Source organism: Zootoca vivipara, chromosome 3 (assembly GCF_965207765.1).
Source record: "Zootoca vivipara chromosome 3, rZooViv2.hap1.1, whole genome shotgun sequence".
Taxonomy (NCBI): domain Eukaryota; kingdom Metazoa; phylum Chordata; class Lepidosauria; order Squamata; family Lacertidae; genus Zootoca; species Zootoca vivipara.
The window spans coordinates 59,145,164-59,165,167 of NC_142586.1; the positions used below are offsets into that span (position 1 = coordinate 59,145,164).

The window sequence follows — 20,004 nt, forward strand, 5'->3', positions numbered from 1 at the left end:
ACCTCTATTGGCAGAACTGGGATGATGACACAAAAAGTTTGGTTTCTTGCTGCTGTTAAGCAGCAGGGTGGGCATACACTAAGAGCATCCCTAGACTGCCTTTTTTGTTCAACACCAAATATGTTGAACATTTGAAACTTCAGAGGAACAGATTGCTGTTTATTTATTATATGACTACGATGAAGTTTTATAATATCTGGATGCCTTATGTATTTTTAAAATCAACAAACAATTTGAACTAAAACAGTGTTTCAGTAAGCGCTGCTGTATTTTGGAGTGAACTTATGTTATAATGTTAGCAGCATTACTATTGAATTCCTATTCTTCTGTTGCTGTTCTGCGTTGACAGCCTTGGGCACATTTGGAACAGTGGGAGAAAAATTAAATAACAAACATGGCTAAGACTAGACAATGTTCTGACTTTCAGGTTAGCCAAAATTTAATGTCTATTACTTCTGAAAATTTACTATATTTAATACAACATTATATGTTGGGGTGTGGGGGTGTGGAGAGAGAGAAAGAGACGGAGAGAGACTGATGCAGATGGAAACAGCTCCATCACACTGGGAAACCCTGACAGAGGTCTCACTGTCTCTTTTTGGTTGGTACCAAAGAGCCATGCCAAATGCCAGTAACATTTATTGAACATAAATTCTCTATATAGACTTCAGGGTCAAAGAACTGCACCCTGGCTACATTTAGTCTTGAAAGTAATTTTGGCATAATTATGATAATAACCACCATCATAATAATCTATCATTGGGTGATACTGCATTTTCGCAATTGACTGAACCCATCTGGATGTCAACAAAATTAAAAGTTTATGTGGTGCATGCAAAACAAGAAAGCCTTATAGTTGACCATTTGCTGTATCATAACTGGACCCAGCAGCACTTCTACAGGTTGAACAGCTTCAAACAAATTCACTTCTTTCAATGAATTAATAACCTGGCCATTTCCATTTGTTTAAAATTTATATCTTGCTTCTTTTGTCATTTGAGATGCTTTACAAATCAGTTAAAACATACAAGTGATTTTAAAATCTCATTTTATTTTCTCCCCCTTAACAAACTTAATATTTATAATATTCTTCTCAACCCTATAAATCCTTTGGGCAGTTAAATAAAAAAGTGTCTTTAGGAAAAGCTCTGTTTCACTATACTTCTTTCTGGAAAAAGGTAGGTATTTGAATTCTTCTGAATACTATTTTAAACATCTAGATAGCCAAGTTATTTCTCATTGAACAGTGCATTTGGTATTTGCTAGACATTACTGTGCACATCATATGTGACGTCCTAGGAGTCTTGGACCATAACGCTCCCATTAAATTGTATGGCGTAAGGAAAAGGACTTTAAAAATGATACAACAATGCATGTGGACATTTCTAAATTACAGGAACAAAGACTGGAAGAGAAATGTTCCATCCCTAGTTGCCAAATGAAAAGAATTGGTTTTCCCTGAATAATAATATTTGGGTTTAAAGATACAATGTGCTTGTTAAGTGAAACCTTTGAAACTCTAATAGTAGATAAGGTTAGTGAGGAGCACTGGGAGTTATAAAATTAAGAGTTTCAGACCAATGGCCTGCTATTAGGCATGCCAGGGGGTTACTTATTTAATTATCACGCTGAACTGCAGCCCTCCTATGTCACACTAGAAAAGCTACTGAAACTCCTCTGAGTAGCTCACCATGTAGCTTAGAACTTAAAAGAGATAAGAACTAAGCCTTGGAGGGAAAACGATCAAAAGCTCCATCATGCACACAGAAATAGTGGCAAAGTTGTCTATTTTGTACCAAAATCTGTATCAGCAAAGGCACAAAGTCAACTTGTACAGAAATAATTTTTTTAAGTCAGCATATTTATAGGGATTATTCCTTAACAACCGGTAATTACTTGGTAAGGAAGTAATATTGTTTCACGTAGTAAGGATACTTTTTACCACTCTTCTGCTTCACCAGAGTTCTGACTCAGTTTGCATATATGATTAAAAAAAAGCTATCCTCACCATTTAGCAGGTTGCTACAGAGAAGTGGTTTACCAAGTTTTCTGTGTGCACACTTTGATAAGTTACCACTTGGTAAACAACTGTCTGCATTCATCCAAAATCAAATAAAACCTGTTAGGAAACTTGTGTGCAAAAACTGGTTGAAGGCTTGAGGTTTTAAAAATAAGCCTGTATTTTTTTTTTTAAGAAAACACGCACACAACCTTCACAGTAGCCTTCTCTGGCCACAATTCAATGGAATATTTATGCATGCACTTGCTCAAATTTATCTTGTTCATCAAAGAACAGCCCAATGAAGTCAATGATACATAAGCCTGTGCTTCAGTAATTTGCAGAATGAAGCCCTTTATCTTTTATTTATGACTTAGATGAGCACCTGCTCCTATTATCTCACTTTGTAGCTGGGTAAGACCCACACCCGACGACGCCACCTGCTCCTGGATTAACAATTAGATCATGGTGTTCAATATTTTGGCAACATATGCTTTTTAAAGACTAAAACTTGTGAGTCTATCCCTTCCAGAGCAAGCTCAGCTCCTGATGACCCAAGAAACTAATTCCACTCCCAAACATGGATAGCCAGTCAGCAGCTTTTCAGATTAATGCAATGCCCCAGCACCTTCAGGTTACTCGCCAGATTTACAGTACTACAATCTGTCCTACTGAAAGAGCGCTGCCAAATGAAACCAAAGGGGGTCTCATCTGTTGTGCAGCCAAGTGAAAGGTTGTGGGCTCTGTTCATTATTAATTAATCTTTTTTAAAAGGCACTTAATTTCTTAAAAAGCACATCTAGGGTTAATATTTTATTTCAGATACAGTACATCAATATTTTATTGTGGTGAATAGCCTGATCTACTACTGAATATTATCTTGCCATTTCAAAAAAAAGAGGGGGCAGAAGAAAGTATATAGATACATGATTTCTAGCACTTACATCAATTTAAAGATACGGCTAGAACTAAAATATATATTCCCCCTTTCCCTCTCCCAACTAAGTAAATATCAAAGAGGATATTTCACTGCAATTTTTGTCTTACATATATTCATTCAAAAAGAAGTTCCATTGTGTTCAATGAAGCTTATAATGCAACCTCAGTTTCTAAAGTGTAAAGCAATATGGCTCAGCTTCAGTATTTCCATTGAATTGCCCCCCTTTCACCCATCTCATGCCCAACCTTTTGTTTTTACATACTTTGAAAGTTAAACAAGATTAAACTGCATACTTTTCTAAATATATTGCGATCTTATGATTAAGCATACTGATTATTTATCTGTCTTTTAACATCTATGCAATTGAAAGGCAGCAACTTGGATTGGGAGAAACCCCAGTTTATTAATTTGTATAATGAATTAAATGCACAAAACCATTTCTCTTTTAAGTTGTGGCATTCAAAAATTTTTTTTTTCATTTTGCATTTCTAATTACTTTCACAGACTTCTTAGTTATCTCAGACAATGGTTTTATACTTGCTAAAATAAGATTGATACCAGCGCTAAGTGGTTATTAGCAATCACATAGGAGAAAGGTGTGTCCAAGTTAAGTGATTATTAATGAAGTAAAGTCAGCTGCTTTAACAATGTAATCGAAAATATCTAATTGAAAGCCAAAAGCACAATGTAAGTCTATGCGGCTTAACTGAAGTTAACTTCCTGTGCCTCAGACCAGCTGGAATGTGGCAATGCGGTTGTAATTTAGTAATGGTGCCATGGCCCTTGGGGTCCTTTTTGCACCAGTGAAGAACAACCATACTGCAGGAGAAAGACAAATCTTCTTTGTTAATGGAACAGGAGTACAGTTCTGCATTTCACTTTCCTCCTCCAGTGGATAACTGAAGTCCAGCCATTGTACAAAAAGAGGCGGATAGTCACATACTGTAAGTGGATCTTATCTAAGGCTTTTCAAAACCTTTTAAGCTTAATATAGCAGCATACCATTTCTAATATGAACATTTCATCTTTGAAGCTAACACAGAGCATTTTGTAGTGACTGAGAGAGAGGTCAATGTAGGTTTCATCTCAAAGGTCCTGAAGAATATTCCATACTTTATGTACCAACCATACTGAGCATCTGCTGGCTTGGGGCAGCATCTCAATGTTATTCATCGTTTGAAAAGCAGACAGATCCTACAATCTTAAGAGAAAGCTACTGTAGAAAACATTGGGTTTTGTGCTATTTTTAAATCTCAGTATATATTTGACTATGCCACAAGAATCCTTTCATTGAGGACCCACTAAGCTTAAGATCTAAGGTTGAATGTGTGCTCTTAGCGATATTCTTCATAATTCCTGCAAAGAACCCTGCTCTTGAAAAGTGTACTGGTAATTTAACCAGTACTTTCAATCTAATCAGCCTCTCATTTTAAGTTTCATCAGTATTTCAAATAAATGTGGAACAACGGTCTGCAAAACGTATTTTCAGACAAAATAAAAAACAATAACCACTTGAGATCCCTTGCCCTTTCTCACCACACAGAAACAAAGTTAAAAGCCTACCAGTTACGTTAATAGGTATAACATCAGTTTGGACTGCTTGAGCCTGCTGTCGCATTTTCTCCTCCGGTGTTGGCAATGGAAGTGATTTGGTCCAATTTGTTTGAGTGTTGATATCAGAGAATTCATTTGAAACTGGTGTTTTGGGTCTCTTGATGCTAATAAGCTTCTCCTCCTCAGGAGAAGGGGTCGAACACTATTAAAAAAAAGGTACACTGTAAATTCAGTGCAAATATTTTTATCTTACTTCTTTATCTTTAAAATATGAACTACAGCACTCAAAATAGTTGTGATGCTTTTGCCTTGGCTACTTCTAGCAAAATATGAATTAGACTGATCTTGTTCCAATTTGTACATGAGGAAAGGTTTGTACATCCTCTTTAGCAGTAATTACAAATACTGAACCGTTAAAGAATTGAATTCAATGTGACAGGCAATCCTATGCACACTTACCTGGGAGTAAGTACTACTGAATACTTTTGAATAAACATGCATAAAATTTAATTATTAAACTTGTACACAACTTTTTCTCATTAAAAAAAGGGGCATTATGCGGAACCATATACTAAATTTACATATAAAACATAGGAATGAATACTGGTCTGTTAATGGTATACCAAGAACTCTACTATTTTCAGTAGGAATTTTAACAGTGCTATAAAATACAGTGCTTCTAGTTGTCCAAATTCCTTAAAAATCTGCTCTGGGGCTACTTTGTTGGGATTTTTTAAAATCCCAAATATGAAAGAACGGATTTACAAATCTTGTAAAACATTTACAACTGAAATGTCAGTAGAGCTCATATAATGCAATGACCAAACCTCAGGGAAAATTGCCCCTCTTTTGGTATCCCTGGCCTTAGTATTACCGTAGGATAAGAAACCCTCTGTGCCATCTTCTTCCTTTGCACAAAGGGGAAATTTGCAAGTGTGACTCCACCAAATCAGTTTTTAAAAGGTCTGAGTCACAGAGATAGAAATGCAAACCAAAATGATATGCAATGGTTCGTTAGTGTGTGGCTTTTGTTTATCTTACTATTACACATGAAAGAAAGCTTACCCTAGGGCTCAGGTGCCAAGGGAGTGATACTTCAAGCATGGTGCTGTGTGATAAGCCCCAGTAACCTACTTTTTATCTGGTTGGTTGACATTGTCAAAATGAATAACTGTCATGTTATGTTGACCCTGTATTGTATTGGGAAACCCAGCTGCCATTAGCCAGTCACCAGGGGCTCTTCAAACATGACAAGAGACAGAGACATAATGTATACTATATAACTTTCCTTATTTTTCTAGGAAACTGCACAACTGCAAATAAAGTATGTTTTAAAAGCAATTGTGTGTAATACTTATCGAACAGGAGGCAAGACACACACACACACAGGCAGACAGGGAAATTTATGTCTGAATCCTGGTTATACAAAACAAACAAAATTCACAATTTCCACACATCGGAAAATAAATCAGCTGATCCAATGGTCAATAAATAATAGACCATTTAAATGGTCAAATCAGCTACTCTGACAAAACACTGTCCAAATGTTGGTGAATGCAAACATTTTGATACAACCAAAGCAGCAATTGTTTCCTTTTCTTGTGCACAGCCGGGTGCCCTCCAGATGTTTTGGTCTAGAACTCCCATCAGCCCCAGCAAAATGGCTGTGCTGACTGGGGCTGATGTGAGTTGTAGGCCAAAACATCTGGAGGGCACCAGGTTGGCAAAGCCTGCTTTAATGCATTTTAAAAAATCCTCCAGGTCCTAGGATTGCTTGGTGGGGGGAAACTATTCACACCTGGCCCTATTCTCAGCCCTGATGGAAAACAACCTTTCAAAAGTATCTCAGCCAAGGGTGAAATTAATTACAGAATCATAAAATGGTAGCTGTTTATGGTTGGGGCAGCTGAGGTAGGGCTTTGATACTATCTACCAGTCAACATCCTGAAAACATCAGCTCTGGAATTTCTAAGACCTATGCATGTCTGAAAGGTGTGCATGTGCAATACAGTCATACCTTGGTTCTCAAACATTGTCCGTTCCGAAAATGTTTGAAAACCAATGCGCGGCTTCCATTTGGCTGCAGGACCTTCCTGTACTCAAGTGGAATCCGCGTGAGACATTCAACTTCCAAAAAAATGTTCAAAAACCGGAACACTTCCGGGTTTTTGGCATTTGGGAGCCAAAACGTACGAGTACCAAGGTGCTTGAGAACCAAGGTACAACTGTACTAACTTCTTGCAATGGATGCACCCCACACTGTGGCCCCCCACCCTGCCAAAGTGCCTAGTTTTGCCCCAGAGAGTTCCTGTGTTCTGGCTGTACTCCCCAACAAACAGCTGGGAATGAGGTATCCACTCTTTGAATATTGTTATAGGTCTTTATGTATCAGAGTTTTGGGGTGCTTGGATTTAGTAAGATTTAATCAATGCCCAGCTGAATTTAGCACCATCAAAATAGCCAGGCGAGCCTGAGAATGGCCCCTAGTCATTAAGCAAGCAAAAACAGAGTGATGATTCATCAAGAAAGTCATGGAGAGGGGTGAACCCCCCCCCCACTCTGGGCTCTGGGTAGTTAGCAAAAGACAATGCCAGAGTGGTTGAGGAGGAAGTTTCAGAACTGCAGTGGGCGATGATGTAAGCTGAAGCGAAAATAGTTGCATTTAGAAAGCAGCTTCAAAGCTGGAAAGTGTGGGTCAGAGCAGAATGGGGTGGGCAGTTTGAATCCAACGTTGCACCCACGGGAGGAACAAGACCCGCATGGAGAGTGTAATCCTGGGAGTCCCTCCATTGTAGGTTCAGGTTGTAAATGAACCATATATAATAGAGACACCACAGTCTCTACTGTAACCCCTGGAATCTCACACTGCTGTGAAGACTGGGGTGGTGTGTAACAATATGTTCTTAAATGGCTATTTCAAAGGCAGGCACAAGTCCCAAAGGAAATAACAACTCTTCAGAATAAGCAGCAACCTGAATTCATTGCTCCAACAAAGCCTATAATAAAGAAACCAAATAGTATGCAGATTTGTGGTGGTTTAAAACTCAGTCCAAAGATTAGTGTTAGAAGAAAAGGAATGAGAATGAATAGGAAGCAAAATTAATATTATTCTTATGTATTACAAAGAGTAGCAGAGAGTTTGGTTTTCATGCTTAATTGTATTAATAATTTAGTAATTATTATTACTAAATATTATTTTTGCCAGTGTTATACTGAGATGGTTGGATTGTTCAATAAATATAATAGCAGTTATTAAAAGTTTCAGGTTTCATTTCAGTAAACTGATCTTTTAAGATTGTCATCTGAGATTTCTGGATTTCTACATGATCTCTGAATAGAACACAGTGGAACAAAAACATTATTTATTTTCAGTAGAGGAAAGCATACAGGAAGGATTGGAAAAGGAATGTTCAGAAATGAGATTAGTGGCATTTTGGTTGCTGAAGCCAGTAAACAGGGATTATCATCCTCTTCCCACTCATCAAATGATAAATCTCATTATCAGAATGGGGAAAACTTGCACCCCCATCTGGACCCTGGACGCCATTCATCCAAATGCTGTGTTTACTTTTTAAAAAAGTTTCCATTTGTAACCATTGCAAAAGTTGCTGGAGTCTTGAGGGGCAGACAAAAATGGGGAGAAGGGGCTTCCTTGAACTGGAAGGTAGCCACCCCTGTCGTAAAACATGTGAGTTAAGAGGAACCTAACAGACACTCACATTCACTCTCAAATTCAGTGCTAAGATATTTTGTTTTCCATTTCATATATATATATATATCTATATCAATATATAGTTTGTTTGATTTGGAATAAACAGCACAACAATCCAAATTACAAGAACATTTATAACAGTTTGTAAAGTTAGTAACTATTGACAGAGAACAGAAAACATTTACAAAGTATGAGCAGTAAAAAATGAGTTAGTCCATTAAATATACAAACTGAGGGTTCTAGATTGACAACTACTGAGATAACGATAGAAGCACACAATGTTAGTACAAGATTTATTTTGAAAAAGTGAAACCAACAATGGGTGAAAATTTTAAAATAAGATTTGAGAACATTCTAAAATCACAATAACATCAAGCTGTATATGTACATAACAGCTGGATGATCCCATTTCGGAGCTGGATACCTTGATCTTCCAGGGAATCAAACAACAGCAGGCACTAAGGCAAGACTGAGGGAGGCAGTCTAACAGACTAGACTGTTGAGTGAGAGAGAAAAGAAAATGAATGAGTGGCAAAGAAAAGAGAATGAAAAACACGCACATATAAAAAGACACAACGGACACAGTAAACATAGCAACAAGGTAAAACATAATTTCAGAAAGATAGCAGAGAGGAGTTGCTATCTGAAGACATCAATTTTCCATGCAAGGAAAACATGCACAAGGGATGAAGAGAGGGAGAAAAAATGACCATATTAGTTTGTCGTGTGATAATTATGCTAAGAATATCATCTGATCTGGACTTGCAAAGGGACTGCACATTAGACTTTTACATCAAATGCTTATTTTTCTCTTCCTTTGAAGTTCTGGGGCAACAAGAACCTTGAAAGACCCTCTTCTGGGACCATCTCAGGAAGGAGCCACAGAGAAGGAAGGAACCTCCCTTCTCCCACCCTCAAGGCTATCACTTCTGCTAAATATCGTCTTGCTGTTTTTTAAACAAATATTCTCAGATACCAAGTTACTTCTCTGAAAAACCTCCCTCAGCTTCTTTTTCACTGAGGACCGATATCCACCAGTATATACCATATCCGAATAAAGAAAAGTGGAATACCACTCCAAGATAATTTTTAGAGGAAGGTAGTTTTCAAGGAAAATGCTATTTTGCTCATAAATTAGGTAGTATTCTACTATAAATTAGCCCTCAGCAGTTCTATAATCTCCTCATGATGCCACTTATTGAGTCAGTTTTTAACCTTTCACTGATTGTGCAAATAACAAGTATATCATAATTTTTCCTACACAGGAACAAAATTGCAGGACTATTAAAAAATACTACTTGCTCAGGACATCACACTCTATTTTCTGTTATAAATATTTTAAAAAATCATAGTCCAAAAACTAGCTGAGACAATTTTTTTGGGATTTAAACCAACACAGCTCTAAATATATTTACTTGAAAGTAAATAATACCATCTCAAGATCTTCATGCATGAATCCCACCCTCTCCAGGTGGGATATTGAAGTGCACACACTCATGGTTGAAGACCAACAGGGAAGGAGTGGAGTGAGGAGGCTATTGGAAAATGCATCATATCTGTGTTTGTTTAAGTATCATCATGCAGCCTTTAACTTCAAGATTAAATGAGCTAGAAGGGTGCAAACAACAACTTCCCATCCAAACAGTGCTGTCTTTACTGTTCAAGGATTTCAGCAATCTTTGCAATAACCCTTTAAGGTAGGTAAGTATTATATATTGTACACGCATGTGTGAGAACAGGGTCAGTGGTTGAGAGATGCTAGCTCACATACATATGCTATGAGTTCATGCCTGATCCTGAGATAGGAAAGAAAATGGTGGATAAGGAGTTGATAGCTATGAAACACAGTGCACATAACAGATTCCTGACTCTACTATCTGCACAAGGTGCAGGTGGATACTATACAGAAATCACAATGAAGAAACAAATGCACAATTAGAATAGAGGGAAGGATTCAACTAATGAGTTCTGTCAGGGGAAGCTCACACAAGGACTTCCGCCCTGCATATTCTGGTTTTCCTCCCTCTCAGGTTCCTGAAATTGGTGCAAGGGCACAAGAACCCCAGAACAATGCATGGGGCAAGGAGAGAGAGTGGGGAATGCTCCATCTGGCAAGCTGCAATGCTTGCACCAACAAAACATCTGACATAGTGCAATTAGGATCACTGGAAGGAAATAAACGTTGCACTAAGTCCACTTTGAACACATTAAGCTTGCCTGAAATAAAATGCCTGAAATAAAATGCAAGGTGAACTCTGAACACTTTTTTGGGGGGGAGGGTGTTAGCTAGACTGTTCACAAAAGGATAATGGCTTTATTTTCTATTTGCTCATGAAAGCAGCAAACACTAATCTAACCGGTTTCAAAATCTGTACATACTTCTGCCTGCCAGAGATGTTTGCAATGCAATTTTCTTCTTTGAGTTGAACCACACTATAGGACGGGTGGTGTTTTTTAAAAAACAGCATAGCTTTAAAGGCCCATAATTTCTAAATATTTTGCACAGTTGTATTTTGCACTTCTATAGTTTTATGTTGATTTAATTTTGGCTTATATGTGCATTATACTACATTATATCCTCGGGCGCTTGGTACCTCACCTTTTGTTCAATTTCTTCATAGTCATCGTGGTGACTTCCGCAGATTGCACTGGAAGAAGATGAGAAAGTTGGGCCCTGAGAATAGTATTGAGAACTTCGATAGCCATCCCTTCGCAGCTTGTCACATTCTGTACATCATGGAGAGAGAGAAATAAAAAATAAACATTACTGTTTTGGTTGCTAGATACCAAGGTAGGCAGCCTGCAGGAAACATGTCGTACCCAACCTCAATTCATGCGACCCCTAAAACCTCCTATGGCTGGCCTTTTATAGTATTTTCTCGTCCTTTCAAAGGAACAATATTGTATTCAAATTTTATATTCAAATTTTAAAACTTTCTGCAAGCTCATGGCAGAAGCCTAAGTCAGAAAGGAATTAGTTTTACTTGTTTCCAGAACAGTAGTTGTATTCATCTGTTCCCTGCATCTGTATGCTTATTTGAGATTAACCCATTCAAACCCAGTGAGTTTCCTTCTGAGTAAATCTGCATAGGAGTGGGAATTCTAATTTGAGGTAGCCGTGATGAAAACTGAAGCAGGGTATTCTATATCCTGCTTTTCACTTTCAACATTAGTACATCCATCTTCAAGAAGGGTCATAGCTCAAGTTCCCAAATTCATAGGTCCTAAATTCAATTCATGCCTGGTAGAGCTGGTAATATCTCTAATCTGAAACCTTGGTGAACCATTGTCAAAATTGATGGAGAGAAATGGACAAACTGTGGTCTAGATTGACAGATGGCTGTCTGCTGAACCATTCAGGTGGAAGATTGCTAGAAACACGAGGTATAGGGAGAGAAGAACACAACCGTAGCAATAGGGGTCTTCTTCACCAATCTGGTAGACCCCCATAAAATGCTTTAAATCTGAGTAGGGATGTTGCTCACTACACAATCACCATCTGCTAAGCAGCTTTGGCAAAGACTAGTAAGCTAACCTCCTTCCATGGGGTGAAGAAAACTAACATTTCCCCCCAATGGAGAACAAAACACTTATCAAAATAGCAATCCTCAGCCTTCTTCAGAATAAATAGGAATTGCTGAGAAACTGATTAAACTGAAATAATATTTCCATGAAACTTCCAAACAACGTGCCCTGAATTTAAAATTGGATAAAAATCATTATCATTACTGTAGCTGTTTCCCAATCCCTGTCTTCTTCCTTAATTGATATTCAATGAAACACAGCTAAAGAGCAACAGACGCTGGAACATAAGGCAAAAATGAAATCTTCAAGATGTGGATGAACATGCTAAGCTGCCTAGTCCAACTGTTACTTTTACCTTTCCAGAATATCTGTTATGAGCACAGAGTGGAAAATATATTAAGCATCAATTTTTCAAGAAATTAAATTTTATCTGTAAAATACAGATCATATCACAATACATACACATATTCTGTTTAAGCAAGGGGTGTGTGTGTGTGTGTGTGTGTGTGTGTGTGTGTAACACTTCCACAACAGGTGCACTTCTTTTATTTAAAAAAAACCTTGTGAATCAAATATTTTTTTATTTTAATTCATAATATTTAATCTGAATTACGCATCCAGCAATATGAGCCAGTTCTTCCATCCACACTTTCAGAAAGGTATCAACCAATTGGAACAAGTACAAAGAAGAATAAAGATGATCAGGGGCATGTAAAGTAATCCTATGAGAAAATAACTCAGAATATACACTTGATCTTAGTCTCCTCCATTAATTGCTGTCTTGTTTTAACAAAATTGTTACTTTGTGCGTTTTAGTAATGGATGCTGATATTTTAATGTGTAATTGATTTTTATACATCATAAATGCTTAGAAGCCTATTTTGGAATTAAGTAATTAATGGAATGCACATTGTGATATTTCCTCTACAAGAGCACACAACTATCATATAAGAATATCAATATTATATTTCAAAATAAATTTTCTGTAAAATGGCTAAATAGAAGTATATCCTTGAAACAGATATATCCTTTGGCTTTCCAGAAAGTTTTGCTCTTACAAGAACCTGAAGTCTAGCAAACTTCAGACCCAATATTTCTGTAATTAAATTTATTCAGCAACTCCATTACCTAGTTCCATAGCTTTCCCCAAAAGCAAGAAATCACTGGTGAAGAAAAACAAATTAAAACATGCTATATGTCTATTTCTACAAACAGAAAGCTCTTTTTGTTGGGATCAGGAATTGGATTCCATTTAACAAAGAGAGTTTTTAATTGCAGTGCTCTGAATAGAGTATAATGCCAAACTTCATGATTAAATTCAGAAGTGCAAGATTATGGCAGATAACCAGGTTTTTGTTTTCTCATCTCCTGAAATCATGTTACATGGTTACTTATCTCTTAAAACGATACAGAAAACTTGAGACGTTCTTGCAAAAAAAGTCAGCAGGTTTCTAGACTTCAAAGTAATCTTTTGTTAAATAAAGACAGCATATAGCAAGTGATACAGAATATCTTAGCAGAACGAATATTTTAAAAGATTATGATTATTATAACAAAGGATGCCAGAGGCTTGTATGGGCACCTAACAAAAAGCAAAAAGGCAGCTATTGAAAGTCATACTGACTTTCTTTTCTTAAGGTATTATTTCTGCTTGTCTAAATTCAGGCTAATTGAGAAAATCCACTAGCCTCGCAAAACACTTGATACATTTATTATCTGTATACTAGTTAAGTATGTTAGCGCATAATCCAAGGTATTCTTTTAGGTCCTCTTTATGCACACCTGTAGCCATGTAGTGCCTTGTGGGTTGTAGCACATTTTGTAGTGAGGGTTGTAGTGAGGTGTTTGTGGGAAAATTAGACACAGGATCCAGCCCTGTGCATGTCACTGCACAGATCAGACCATGTTACACTACTGCTGGTTGTGGGTGTCTGTGAAGCAGGTATGTGGTGCTACACCTATACTACACTGGGTTTGGCGCACTTTAGCTGCACTGGTTCAAGGGCTCCTACACACGCACACACACACGCACACACACACACAAACTTAAACTCCTGAAGTTTTTGTGTTATGCAGCAGATCACAGGATTCCCTTTCAAACAAGCCTCTCTATTGCAGAGCTTAGAAGCTGTTGCCTTTAAAAATCTGCATGTTGGCATCATTAAAAACAAAGCAAAGACAAAGCAGGGCAAAAACAAAACAAACAAAAACAAAACAGAGACAGGACGTTTCTGTAGCATAAAGATATTATTATTATTATTATTATTATTATTATTATTAGGTTCTCCTATTAAAAATCCAGGGCTACACTGTGGCCTAATTCACATGTAACACTAAACCATGGTTAGCATTACATGCATGGGCAGGAATGAGAGAGGCTTTGTGGGGGTGGGGACAGGATGTGGTCTGGTGGGCGGCTGCAGCATGGCTTCCGCATGGCTTTGCCGCGCAGCACCCTCCTGCCGGCCTGGCGCCCCGCGCCACCGAGACTACCCCTAGAGCCGGGCCTGGGGGGAGAGCACGGGAGATATTTCCCTTGAACAAGCTGAAATACTTGCACTGACAAAACAATTGGAAAGAGTGTGCTGTTGAATTTTTCCTGTGGCCCATTATGCACACATCCCTTGTCATTTTTATAACAGATGCACGTCAGTAAAAACTTTATTTTATGTAAATAACAGCAATGTGGCTATTTTTAAACTACTCCAGTTCTCGAACATGGAAAGCTTCTAACAGCAGGTTGTAGCTATGAGCCACATGGAGCCATGAACAGCTAGAGTGATGCTTCATTATTTTCCCCATGGACATTTAGTCCAGAGAAAATGGCTAATTTGCTTCTCCTGCCTTCTGTGATTACTGGGAAATATTTATAAGCTCCATCACTTTTAGGCATTCAGCATTAACTTTGTAGGCAAATCATGTCACAGCATGATTTAGGAACCTGAACACATGCAGCTATGTTTACAAATAGGGTTGTCTGTATATATGTGTGTCAGGGGGCTTCCAGAGGGTCCATGGGAGGAGGCTGATGCCAGATCGAGTTACAGGGATCCCAAACCCCTCCTCTTCCAGCAGGGAAAGCAGCGGCTCATCCAATGGGGAGGAAGGGGAAATGGTCAGCTCGGAGGGGAGAGGGCTCAGTGACCCTAGCTTGGAGCCCTCACACCACATTTGCCAAGAGGGCTCAGAAAGGGAGACGTTGCTTCCGGCACCCTTATTGCGTAGGGGGGTAAAACGCAAAGAGAGTAAGTGGAGATTGGGGGTGCCCAAGTTCTTCTCTTGGGGTTGTAATCGGAAAGGGCCACCACCCCCGGATTCTGCTAGTGACTGAGATGGACGTGTTTTGTAGCTCTGCACTGTAAATAGCTTGCACAATAAAACTGTTAAAAGACAGTCTGGAGCCTGGCGTCGTTACTCGTGAGCAACCACCACACAATCCTGCCAATGTGTGTGCGAGAGAGTGTGTTAATTATTAATTTGCTTTCCTTAGTAGAATTTAAAAAATTGATTTTTTTTCAATGCAGAAAGACTTCAGTTAGGTAAGTCCTTAAGAGTCTTATTGAGGACTGCAATTCAACAGGACAGGCTCCTTTCCACTGTAGGTTTTATACAGCCCTTAAAGACTTTCTTCTTTACCATTGCCTTTAGCAACTGATTTTATATGAGTTGCAGATTTTGGGCACACATAGAAGGGCTTCATATGAACCTGGACATATTGATATGGAGAAAGGTCCTTTAGGCATGAGGATCTGAAGCTGTATAACACTTCAATGTTCAAAACCAGCACACTCAATTGGGCGTGGAAACAAATTGACAGTCAGTGCAGTTGCACCAAAACACATATTATGTCCATACCTTCTTGTTCCAGCTAACAATCTAGCTTCAAAAGCAGCCACATGTACAATGTGTTGCAGTAGTCTAATATAGAGATTACCATAGCACAGATAACCAAAGCCAGTCTATCTCCATCAATAGTGATTTTATATTATGCTAAATTATGTTAGTCCTCTTTGTTTTGCCTTGAGAAGAATTCTTCCTGAAAAGCTGTATATGAATTTATCAAATAAATACTTATGGCTTTTTTCATGCATTTTTAAAGCCATGGTTGAAAATATGATGCTGCCTTATATTGAGTCAGTTCTACCTAGCTCAGATTGTCTATTATGACTTATCAGCAGCAATTCTCAAATATCTCTCTCAGCTCTTCCTAACTTGAGTACTTTTAACCAGAGTTCCTAGGGATTAAGCATGACATTTTCTACATATTGTTAAGTATGTGCTCCACCTCATCTATTAATAGAAAATGGTGATTCGTGGTCAATGTGATTTCATTCAAGTTGTTGCCAAATAGACTCGGAAAACAAAAACGGAGTTTACATTAATTATATGCAAGCTTACCAGAAAGCAAGAACTAAAAAATGAATATTTCCAAGCAGGATTGGTGTTTGACACCGCCTACAATAACATAAAATCTAGCATGAACTAGGTGCACAACCCTACTCGAAAGTCTTAGCATCCAGTTACTTTCTAGTATTTGCAGGTGAGAAGATACACCTTCAAGTCAATGCCATGCTGGATAAGTCTCAGGAGTCAAGAAGGACATGCAATTGCCAAAGGCTGTGACCTGCCTTGCTTTTTTCCATGATTAGCAGAGATAGACTATTTGGATACTGTCAGATAAATACTGTGTTACTGCAGGGTATGGCTTAACCTTGAGGGGGGAAACTTATATACAGCTTTTACTTAACAGAGAATTAACATCCTTGATTACAGTCCTCTTTGTGGTGCAGCAAAAAACAAACAAAAAAAAACGCTAGCACATTTGCAAAGCTAAACAGGGTCTGGTATGATTTCAAGTGGATGGGGAAGGGGTGCATGTTGCATTGCATGAAGCTGGACTAGATGACCCTTGGGGTCCCTTCTACAATTCTATGATCCTATACAATGCTTTAAAAATACATAGAATTGTTCAATACTTCTGGAACCACCCCATGGGGATGTTCCTACAGTATCTGCCTTTAGTATTAATTGACAGAATGGAATCAGACCAATGTTTTAGCTGATCCTGTATTCCATTCTGACATTTGGGCAGATTCAGTTCCTTCAAGAATTTTATATGTATAAAGGCTGCATATATGTCTATGGTCTGAATATTTCATTTATACATTATCTTCATATAAAACCAAGCAGTTTACTATTTCATTTCTCTGAAAACCACAAATCACATTTCTTCCCCTTTATCTCAATAAAGAAACAATTTCACTAGAATTCCAGACTGGTGTTAAGTCCAGAACTAAGAAGCCAGCTGGCACTTAGTAATTTCTGCTGGCACACTGATAAGCAAAGCAGATGGATCTGTACGGAACTGATTCCAAGCGGCCGGATTGGGGGGGGGCAGCATCCAGAATGGGGAAAAAGAAAAAGGTAGAACAGCATATAGGAGCTGTCATTGTTCTGGCAGATGTCCTGAAGTAGGTAAATAATGAAAACCTACTGGCAAGCATTTGTATGCCTGAAATGATCAGCGTCGCTAAATTCAGGTTGACTTCTTGGCCTAACTGTTCATGAGACTCAGGAGAAAGAAATTAGAAGCAGAGGCTATCTTCCATACAGCAGTCATTCTAGCGCAGGATCTCAGTGGAATTTCAAAGCTTGTTTTCCTCACCAGGGACATTGCTAACAAGACCCGGGGGCCCAAGTCTACATGAAATAAATTTGCAAATGCTAATTCAGACCATCTTTCAGGTAGGGAGAAGCGAATTCTGGCTCTTGCCCAATCTTGAAATACCACCTAGCCTATTTCACGGGGACATAATGGAATAGCTCAGAAAACTCACTTCACACCTTATCTCATGTTCCAAAATGCTCACCAAAAGATGTTGGTTTCACATATTGCCTGAAGGAGAGAAAAAGTGCACATATGCAGTTGTACAACTGATGTGACACCGCTTACCTTGGCATCTGACTTAGAATGGCATTATCCAAGCTGCCTCTCTTGACTTTAAACCTAGCTAGAGCCAGCAGCTGAGGGTATGGTGGTGATAAAGAAAGAACAGGTAAATTGTAGCAGAACATAAATGCACATGCCGGTAGTCTTCAGGACCTTCATAACCTCTCATCTGTCAAAGTCTACACCTATCAGTACTCTGCTAAAATATATTTAAAGTCTTCTATGTTTTATCCTTTGAATTGATATGACCTGCGGGCAGCTTATGTTATGTTCCTAATGGGACTATTGTTGCATAGAATCTGCCTAGCTACAAGCATCTCGACCACATTGTATCCTACTGATCCATATGATGGGTTGGAAATTAATTATGACATTTGAAAGTGACATTTAGAATCTATCAACAATGCATACTATGGAAGATTAGGCCAGCTGGCAACACAACTAGTTTCTGCAGCTATCTGTATCATAACAGGACTTTAAAACACAACTCTCACTTAGATCCTGGTGTAGGTTCTATTTTTGTCTCACGGTCTAAATAAGGCAAGCATCAGCCATTGAGCCACACAAGAAGGCATTTGACTTGGAACAGGACCCATTTCTGCAGATAAAAACCCCTTATATCATCTGCAAAAAGGAGTTATCACAAGGACTGTTCCATGTCAAGCTTAGTTTTAAAAAGATGCTAGAGAGAAACACCACGGCAGCTTTTGGACTGTTGCTGAAAAACAGCCAGCATGGACTATAAAGCAGGTTCATGAACTTTACCAATAATACAGTTCAGTGTAGTTTTGGAAATGGAAACCCTTTTACTTTTTTTACTGAGTCAGGAATTCCAACAGATGTACTGCCAGGGCAGATTAACTGAAATATGTTTGGTTTAACAGAATTTAGCTGATTTTGCCCATTTTGTCTCTCTGTGTGTGTGTATACCCAAGAGATTTACATAAAAACAATAAAATGCAACATTTAATAAAATTTACCAAATAAATAAATAAAAATGAAACAAAGTGTTACACATAAAACAGAGGAGCATACAACAAAAAAATTAAGAGTCAAGAGTTCAGGAAAGCTTGAGCAGGCAAGTAGGTTTTTAAGAGATGCTTATTCTTCTTTCATCATTACATTCCCAAAGGAAACAGGAAATTAGTTGTCCACAGAACAGTTTACATGCAAATGGCATAACTCAACTATATACATCAGTTCTGCAAACTAACTGACTTTGATGTACATGTGAGAACCAAGCATGCAGCAAGGACTCTGCCATATGGCTAAGAAGAAATTCACCTTTTTGGTTATCAGAGTTCCTGCTGTTTCCAAAAAAGCTCTTTGTACCAATATCACAATCTTTCAGATGTAACAACTCTTCATCTCTGTTCAAACATAGAGGCCCCCCTCTATGTACTGTCCATTTGAGACCAAAACTGTCAAGCATTAGTCAATAGATTCCAATGAAAGCTACTGCTTACACACTGGCCACTTTTTTGGCCCAAATGTATTCATGTGAAGAGAAAGTGGCAGCCAATGACAGATTCCCTTTTCAAATCACATCACAAGAAAGACACTCCTCTAGAATTATCTGCAACAGAATTGTTAGGTTGGTCCTGCTTAGAACAATTTAAGAAGGATATCGACAAGCCATGATGATCAAGGGTCTAGAAACCAAACCTTATGAGGAAAGGTTGAGAGAGTTGTATATGCTTAGCCTGGAAAAGAGGAAACTGAGAGAAGATATGATGGCCATCTTCAAATATCTAAAGGGCTGTCGCATGGAAGATGGAGCAAGTTTGTCTTCTCCTGTTCCGGAAGGTAGGGCCTGAACGAACAGATTCAAGTTACAAGAAAGTAAATTCTGACTAAATATCAGAAAGAGCTTTCTGACAATAAGAGCTGGCAGCAGAACAGAATCCCTCAGAAGGTGGTGGACTCTCCTTCATTGGATATTTTTAAATAGAGGTTGGACGGTCATCTGTCATGGATGCTTTAGTTGAGATTCTTGCATAGCAGGATGCAAGCATAGCAGCATACATAGATGACCCTCAGGATCCCTTCCAACTCTACAGTTCTGTGATTCTATGAAATGACTCTGACAGAAAGCCATAAATAGTTTTGTGGGTATTTTCTTTTTTAAAATCTATTTCGGATAACAGCAAAACAGTAAGGCCCAGGATGGAGAGGCCTTTCTTTTTTGTCTTTTAGCTTGCAAAATGTAGAGATAAGCAGGCATGACTGAAGCAATCGCGATTTATCATCCACTAGTGTACTAAGATTACATCCCCGTAGAAATCCAAATTAGCCCAAGACAAATGGAGATAATCACATTGAGC

At 38.3% G+C, this 20,004-nt stretch overlaps 1 protein-coding gene across 7 annotated transcripts in view; it reads right to left on the reverse strand.

Moving 5' to 3' along the window:
- The window catches only part of NHSL1 (NHS like 1), a 136,200-nt gene that overhangs the window by 15,844 nt on the left and 100,352 nt on the right, over positions 1–20,004 (reverse strand). For all 7 annotated transcript variants that reach the window (XM_035108870.3, XM_088666211.1, XM_035108873.3 and 4 more), the window contains 2 exons: positions 10,805–10,932; positions 4,503–4,695 (listed from right to left, as the gene is read on the reverse strand). In XM_035108870.3, coding sequence (XP_034964761.3) covers positions 4,503–4,695; positions 10,805–10,932 — 321 coding nt within the window. The remainder of the gene's footprint in view (positions 1–4,502; positions 4,696–10,804; positions 10,933–20,004) is intronic.